The 8,866-nt window shown below is 37.1% G+C and overlaps 1 protein-coding gene across 5 annotated transcripts in view; it reads right to left on the bottom strand.

Annotated features, from left to right (window-relative positions):
• Positions 1–764: 764 nt before the first annotated feature.
• ZNF181 (zinc finger protein 181) overlaps positions 765–8,866 on the bottom strand; it is an 11,996-nt gene continuing 3,894 nt past the window's right edge. For 2 of the 5 annotated variants that reach the window (XM_010848964.1, XM_010848963.1), the window contains exons 3-5: positions 4,324–4,444; positions 3,967–4,065; positions 765–2,976 (exon numbers count right to left, since the gene is read on the bottom strand). In XM_010848964.1, coding sequence (XP_010847266.1) covers positions 1,490–2,976; positions 3,967–4,065; positions 4,324–4,444 — 1,707 coding nt within the window. In that variant the 3' untranslated portion in view covers positions 765–1,489. The remainder of the gene's footprint in view (positions 2,977–3,966; positions 4,066–4,323; positions 4,445–8,866) is intronic. The other 3 variants (XM_010848965.1, XM_010848967.1, XM_010848966.1) reach the window with 3 other exon arrangements.

Raw genomic sequence — 8,866 nt, 5'->3', positions numbered from 1 at the left:
AGCTGCATCAAACATAATAGAACTTGCTGGTCTGCTTTGCCTAGAATGATCCTTGAGAGCACATGTGCCTTACCTACAGTTGTCCTTTATCGGCAAGGGACTGGCTCCAGGACCAATATACTCCCTCACCTCCACAGATACCAAAACCTGTAGGTGCTCCAGGTCCCTTAAATAAAATGGCATAGTTGCTATAACCTAGGCACATCTTCCTGTATACTTTTAAATCATCACCTAATATGATGTATTCCCTGAGCCCCTACAAAAGCCAATACAATGTCAATAGTTGTAAATGTAATGTGAATGATATGTAAATAATTGCCTACAGCTGGTAAGTCCCAAGTTTTCTTTTTAGATGAAACCTTTTCAAAAAACACTTCCAACTGTGAGTGGTTGAATCTACAGATGCAGAATCTGCGGTTATGGATGGTCACTGTAATTAGGACTCATCCTTTAGGATTTGGACTAAAAAGCACATCCACTCTGCTCTAATCCCTCACTGTATGTAATTTCTTGGTTGGGTTCTCACAGCACATGTAAAAATTAAAATGCATCATTTAAGTCAACAGGAAATGCACTGTATATTAACCTCACCAAAATAGTCGCATTCTTAGTACAGAGATCAGGCCACTTTTTTCTAGGTTTGCTGGTCTTCCACCGAAGGCTATACAGGAAAGCTGATCCTCATTTGTCAAGAGAAAAATAGTGGAAAACTCTTAAGAAATATCAGTGTGTCAAAGGAGTTCAACATATACAAAACCACTTTATTAGAGATGAAAAATTTTATTCATACCACTTTTTACTTCTATTGCAATGTTCATTTATTACATTTACTGGATTCACTGAGTGACTATATATCTTCACATGCCCATTAGCTATTTTTTATGTAGGACCTGGAGTAAAATGCATGCTGCTACTTTATGATATGCATGTTGATTTATGCTTGTTTGCTCTCCTGTAGAACTGTTTACAAATTAGCATCATTGCAAAGAAAGACTTACACATACTTCCTACATCCTTCAGGTGGTTCTAGCATTAATCTTCTGATGCCTGCAAGCTTAGTGAACTAACACTTTGCTACATTCCTTACATAAACTTTCTCTTCAGTGTGAGTTCTCTGATGTAAAGAATGAAGGATGTATTTTAACTGAAGGACTTCCCAAAATTTCTATATTCGTACTGCTTTTCTTCTGTATGTGTGTAATGTTTCTTAAGAGATTCATGTTTGCCTAATGTCTTTCCCAACTTGTTACATGTAAAGGGTTTTTCTCCAGTGTGGATTTACTTATGTCAACTAAGGGATTAATGCTGGCTAGTCTTTCCCACACTTATTGCCATCATAGTCTCTCTACAGTGTGAATTGTGATAAACAATAAGGCTTATATCATTGCTAGAGACTTTCCCATATTCATTACATTTTCTCCAGTATAGACTTTCTGATTTTGAATCCAAGAAGATCTACAGCTACAGTATAGTATGATGAACACTGCCTTTATGCAGTTTCTCTATTATGTGATCTTTCATACACACAGTGACTCATATGGCCTAAAGACTTTTCCACACTTATTGTATTACTGGGTTTCTCTCCATTATGTACTCGCTGATGGGCAGTAAGATTTGAGCCTTTGCTAAATGCCTTCCCACATTCATTACATTTATATGGCTTTTCTCCAGTATGAATTCTCTGATGTACAGTAAGGTTTGAACTACAGCTGAAGGTCTTCCCACATTTAATGCATTCATAGGGTTTCTCTCCAGTATGAATTCTGTGATGTTGAAACAGAGATGACCTGTGACTGAAGGCTTTCCCACATATACTGCATTCATATGGTTTCAATCTAGTGTGGTTTCTCAAATGCATATTCAATGATTCAGGTTGGTTAAAGGATTTCCCACATTTTTGACATTCAAAGGGCTTTTCTTCAGTATGAATACTCTGATGCTGAATAAGAAATGAGAGGCTGCTAAAGACTTTCAGACATTTGTTACATTCAAATTGTTTCTCAATAGCATGAATTCTTTGATGTCGAGTAAGGTGTGAGCTACAGCAAAAGGCTTTTCCACATTCTCTACATTCATAAGGTTTCTCTCCAGTATGAATTTTCTGATGGTGAATGAGAGATGACCTGTGAATGAATGCCTTCCCACATATTCGACATTCATAGAGTTTTTCTTGAGTATGAATTCTCAGATGTTCAATGAGATGTGAAACGCGACTAAACGCCTTTCCACAGTTCATACATTCATATGGTTTCTCTCCAGTGTGAGTGCTTTGATGATTAGTAAGTGATGAGACATGGCTAAAGGCTTTTCCACATTCAATACATTTGTAAGGTTTCTCTCCACTGTGACTTATTTGATGTCGAGTAAGGGATGAGCCATGGCTAAAAGTCTTCCCACATTCATGACATTCATAGGGTTTCTCTCCTGTATGAATTCTCCAGTGCCGATTAAGGATTGATTGTTTGCCAAAGGCTTTCCCACATTCACTGCATGTATAGATTTTCTCTTTATTCAAAGTCTGGTGAAGGGTAAGAGATTTGCTTTGGCTGAAGGCTGCTACACTTTCATTAGAATTCAGAAGTTTCTTTCCATCATTGATATTCTCATTTTTTATAACTGAATTTGCTGGTAAACTCTTCTTAAGTATATCACATTTATGTGACTTCCCTTCAGCAGAAATTCTCTGTGGTTCAGAAAAAACAGACTTTAAATGGAAAATGCTTTTAAATGCATTACATTTGTAAACACTTTCCCCAATGGGACTTTCTCTAAAGGTGAGGGTCACTGGTCTGAAATGCTCTACTTGATTTTCATACTTCCCCTCGAACTTTTTGATATAATACAAGTCCTTGTTAAAATTTGAAAATTCATGATTTTGTTGTATAGTTTTTTCCTTTAATACCATTTGGGGTAAATCTTCATCATAAATATCCTCCTTCATTGATAATTCTTTGTTTTCCCATCTTGTTTTACAATCTGTAATATATCAAAAGAGCAAAACACTGCTTTATCTGAACTTCTTGAAAGGAAACTTCTATGTTAGAAACAGGAGAATTGGATAAAAAATAAAGTCATTCTCCCCAGTGCCAAGAAAACACATAGCTCTGACAACTCTCATATATTCAATGATTTCTGAACAAAGTTAAAATGGAGCACAGAGAATACAAACAGCTCACAGAGGCAAGAACGGAGTGTAATAAGGGAAATGAATTAATACATAGACAGTCTGTGGGGAAAAAAAATGAAACTATCAAAGAAAATGCAAAAGGCATTCTGGATCCCAAGCCAACCAACATTTTGTGTCTATACTTATATGAACGACTACATTTTATCTTAGCCTTGGTTCTCCAAACTTTGATTAATCTCAATTGCTGTCAGATTAGTATGCTTAATATGGAGAATGTACAGCACTGCACTAAATAGCTACAATGACAACAAAATAATGTAAATACTCTTTATGGCTCAGAAAGATTTAAGCTTTGTGAGTTTAGGTAGGATCTGTGTGAACTCATAATATTTATTGACAGAAAATACTGTTAGAAACCTTCTTATATATCCCTTACTTCCTTTAGCATTTATGTTCACTCTTGATCTTTGAAGTTCTGCCTCAGGGGTAAAGTGATTTTCCATTTAGTTGACAGCTTTTTTAGCGTAAAACCATTTGTATATTTTTCCTTACATGGACATATAAAAGAATAATTTGCCTTATTTCACTTCAAATAAATAACAATTTGGATTACAATGATGGCAAAACCCTCCATTTTTGATCAGATGAGTAATACAGAAAGATAATAATTTAGGGTAGAGGAATTGTCATTTAGAAATCTAAGCATCCCTCAAAACGTAAGATTTTGTTACGTCTGGAATCTCTGATAACAGTATCCCTAAAATACACTAAAATGCCTCTATACTTTACACAAGCATCTTTAACCAAAGATCTCTGTTTCCTGATTCACCACGACTTACCTGGAAATGTATCTTTTGACAGCTTTTCCTCCACCATACAAGGTTCTTTGCCATCCTCCAATAAAGCAATCACATATGGCTTAGGTATGGAAAGACCTGCTTGCAGGGAAAATATTAGAAAAAAACACTGTTTAAATTGTGGTCTACATGGAGAGACCATCACCATAAAAGGGACCAAAGAAAGATCTGAAGGATGTTCACTGAAATGGGATGATAAGCTTCAGGCAGGACACAACAAACTATACATGTCCTTAGGACTGTGAAACAAAAATTCAGACATTTACTAAAGAGGATCTCTAGCAATTCACTGTGGCAGATGGAAGATCTCCATTGAGGGGGAGGAAAAGATATGCTTACCTAGGGATACCAGGTTCTCATAATTCTGGACCATCACATCCTTGTATAAATTCCTTTGAGTAGAATTGAGCCATCTCCACTCTTCATGAGAGAAGTCTATGGCCACATCACTAAATGTCACCTGAAACAGCAAACACATTTAGGCTCAACCATAGCCCAGGCCTCTTCTGTCACTGATTAAAGGGTAAAATTACCCTGGTGTGGAAGAAAGGGAAAAAGATTCCAGCAGTTGTCACAATGATCAAGAATCTGATCTAAGTAATAATTGGATAACTATGTGCTTGGCACTGTTATACAATAAGGGTAAGAGACAAATATAAGAACTCTGCTTCAGGAAAGTAGGGAACAGAATTATAAAATTTTTAAAATTCAGCATTCAACATTTGACAGCATTTAGTCAAGTGCTTAGTTTTGTTTTTCATAGCTTATGTGCCAAGTAATAAAACATGAATTAAGTTTAAAAAAAAGAATCCAATACGCTCAAAAAAAGACATCTTTATATTAAAGATAAACACATAATCATATATATAACCACTTTATAAACAAAAAGCAAAAACATTTATGGTATATAATTAACCCTTATAATCTATAATTAAAATAATTTGAGACTCCTGAGCAAAAGGACTGAAGGATGGTTTCATGCCTTGTGGTAGTCCTTGAACAGAACCTTAAAGGAAGAGCAAAGAAAAAATAAGACACATCCTAAGGAAAATATCCTATGAAGAAAACACATTTCTTGCCAACAGTACTCATTCATGGTATTATTTAAAGTGGAAAAATTTTAGAAAAAGTTTAAATGTTCAATCATAACTTATTGGCTAGTCAAATTAAAATATGTGAAAAAACATATATACATTTGTTGTTGTTTAGCTCCTAAGTTGTGTCCAACCCTTTTGTGACTCCCATGGACTGCAGCCCCCCAGGCTTCTCGGTCCAAGGGCTTTCCTTTTTTTTTTTTCCTGTCCATGGCAAGAATATGGAGCTGGTTGAATTTCCTTCAGTGCATTTAAAATGTCATTATTACTACCTTTCATTGGTGAAACAGACATTGTTTGGCTACTGTAAATTTTTCATTCCAACTATAGATTCAATACTATATTACTTCATTTGGATGTTTGGTTTTAAAGAGAGAATTTACCTTTGTCTGGTGTTGGGGAAATTAAAAACCAATCAAATCTACTGAGCTGAAAAATCCTCTCTATCGTGTAAAAAGAGAACAGTTTCATTACTGAGAAAGCATTAAACCAGACTGTAATGTACTTCATAATAATAATAGCTAATAATTAATGAGACTGCAAGGACAGAAAGACATCTCACCCTTTTATAAAGTCAGTCAGATACAATCCATTACAGGGTCGTACAGAGTCGGACATGACTAAAGAGACTTAGCATGCATGCACAAGGGCCTTGGAGATATCACTTTGCAATTACATGTGAATTTAGGATGAACTATTGCAACACATAATTCATCCTAAATTCACCTGATAATTGGGGTAGCCCTCTGTGTTAGGTGCCTTTACTCCAAAGAAAAAATTTAAAACTCATTATCTTTATGACAAGCAGGTAGTTAGAACCTGGAGCCAGAAGTCTAGGCTAAACTCCCATACAGATAGGGAGACAGAAGTGCATCTTCCTTCATGTTTTCATTTCTTTTTTTTTTTTTTTTAAATTTTATTTTATTTTTAAACTTTACATAATTGTATTAGTTTTGCCAAATATCAAAATGAATCCGCCACAGGTATACATGTGTTCCCCATCCTGAACCCTCCTCCCTCCTCCCTCCCCATACCATCCCTCTGGGTCGTCCCAGTGCACCAGCCCCAAGCATCCAGTGTCATGCGTCGAACCTGGACTGGCAACTCGTTTCTTACATGATATTTTACATGTTTCAATGTCATTCTCCCAAATCTTCCCACCCTCTCCCTCTCCCACAGAGTCCATAAGACTGTTCTATACATCAGTGTCTCTTTTGCTGTCTCGTACACAGGGTTATTGTTACCATCTTTCTAAATTCCATATATATGCGTTAGTATACTGTATTTATGTTTTTCCTTCTGGCTTACTTCACTCTGTATAATAGGCTCCAGTTTCATCCACCTCATTAGAACTGATTCAAATCTATTCTTTTTAATGGCTGAGTAATACTCCATTGTGTATATGTACCACAGCTTTCTTATCCATTCCTCTGCTGATGGATTTCAAAGGGATGTCTCCAAGGCCCTTGCACAGGCATGCTAAGTCGCTTCAGTCATGTCCAACTCTGTGCAACCCTATGGACCATAGCCTGCCAGGTTTCTCTGTCCATGGGATTCTCCAAGCAAGAATACTTGAGTGGGTTGCCATGCCCTCCTCCCAGGGGATTTTCCCAACTCAGGAATCGAACCCACATCTCTTATGTCTCCTGCATTGGCAGGCAGGTTGTTTACCATTAGTGCCACCAATGCCCTTAAGAAGACTTTAATGCTCTGTAAAATTGGCAGAGGCTTATTTAGTTTTGAAAAGATTTATAAACATCTCAAAGGGACAGGGGAAAGGATACAGAGTTACATATTTTTCTCAAGGAAACACTCTTAAGAAAAGGAAAGGGGAGAAGGTCTCCCTTTGGCACCAGGGGAAATTATTTTTCCCATCTGTATTTGCTCTTAGCTAGGTATGAGGGTTATACTAGCCTTATCACATGAACTGAGAAAATGTCCATCTTTTCCTGTTTTCCACAGTGATCTTTAAAATGATCAGCTTTTACAAATCTTACCTGATAAGCCAAACTGAAAAGTCAACACTGTATTAAATGAATAAAACACCATGTTTTTGGAAGCAACCTAGATGTCCATCATCAGATGAATGGATAAGAAAGCTGTGGTACATATACACAACGGAATATTACTCAGCCATTAAAAAGAATACATTTGAATCAGTTCTAATGAGGTGGATGAAACTGGAGCCTATTATACAGAGTGAAGTAAGCCAGAAAGAAAAACACCAATACAGTATACTAATGCATATATATGGAATTTAGAAAGATGGTAACAATAACCCTGTATACGAGACAGCAAAAGAGACACTGATGTATAGAACAGTCTTTTGGACTCTGTGGGAGAGGGAGAGGGTGGGATGATTTGGGAGAATGGCACTGAAACATGTATAATATCATATATGAAACGAGTTGCCAGTCCAGGTTCGATGCACAATACTGGATGCTTGGGGCTGGTGCACTGGGACGACCCAGAGGGATGGTACGGGGAGGGAGGAGGGAGGAGGGTTCAGGATGGGGAACACACGTATACCTGTGGCGGATTCATGTTGATATTTGGCAAAACCAATACAATATTGTAAAGTTAAAAAAGAAAAAAAAAAACACCATGTTTTATTCTACCAATGCAAAGACATTTCATATTTTAAGTTTTGATATTAATCAATATCATAATATTAATAGTCCAAAGAAGAAACCCCACATACTCTAGCATATTCTTTGATCTTTATTTAAATCAAAGTTTCTCAGTCTTGGCACTACTGACATTTTAAGCTGAACAACTCTTTGCTGTGGGGGCTGTCCTGAGAATTTTAGCATGTTGAATAGCATCCCTAGCCTCGACCCTTCAGATACTAGTAGCAACTCCCCTTAACCACTCCCTACCCCCATTTTAACAGCTGAAAATGTCTCTGCTGCTGCTGCTGCTGCTAAGTCGCTTCAGTCGTGTCCGACTCTGTGCGACCCCATAGACGGCAGCCCACCAGGCTCCCCTGTCCCTGGGATTTTCCAGGCAAGAGTACTGGAGTGGGGTGCCATTGCCTTCTCCGGAAAATGTGTCTTATGAATGGGATTAAGGGGAAAAAAGTCAACCCTGTTTGAAAACCATTGCTGCACAAAATTTTTGCATTTTCTTGAAAGGCTCTCTTAGGCCTCTCTACCTATACTCAAGGTGTTCTCTCAGTTTGGTATAACTCCACTTCCACCTCTGCCTCCCTGGTATTATGGGCCACCTAGACAACTCCAGGAAGGGATGCTTCAACTCTCTCTTCCCCTTCAGTGTCCCAGCAACCTGGGATGCTAATTCACCTCTGTCCCTAGAACTTAGATATTAAATAAATACCTTAATTTTTATGATTTACTTTTATACCAGTCCTGTATTGTTCAATATAGTAGCCACTGTATTTGGCTATAAAATTTAATTAAAATTAAATTTAAATAAAAATTCAGTTCCTTGGTCACTCCAGTTATGATTCAAGTGCTTAACAGTCATAAGGGGCTGGTGGCTGCCACAATGGACAGGACACAAATAGGATACTTCCCCCACTATAGAAAGTTCTCTTTGACAGTACTGCATGAGATCATGAAATCTTGTGTACCAATGACAGAAACCTATGTAAGAATCTCCTAACAGTTATTTGTTAAGTGTTTAGAAAATAAGTCAATGAATAATTTTGGCAATTAGTTCACTTTAGCTTTTACCTAAAAAAAAAAAAAAAAAAAATTTCAATTCCAATTGTCTAACATTCCCAACATAGCATATCTGCCACTCATACCTTCTCCTATACAGGTTTC

The sequence above is a fragment of the Bison bison genome, unplaced genomic scaffold, assembly GCF_000754665.1.
Source record: "Bison bison bison isolate TAMUID 2011002044 unplaced genomic scaffold, Bison_UMD1.0 scf7180017864280, whole genome shotgun sequence".
NCBI classification, from domain to species: Eukaryota; Metazoa; Chordata; class Mammalia; order Artiodactyla; family Bovidae; genus Bison; species Bison bison.
This window is presented reverse-complemented; position numbering and strand designations above follow the sequence as displayed.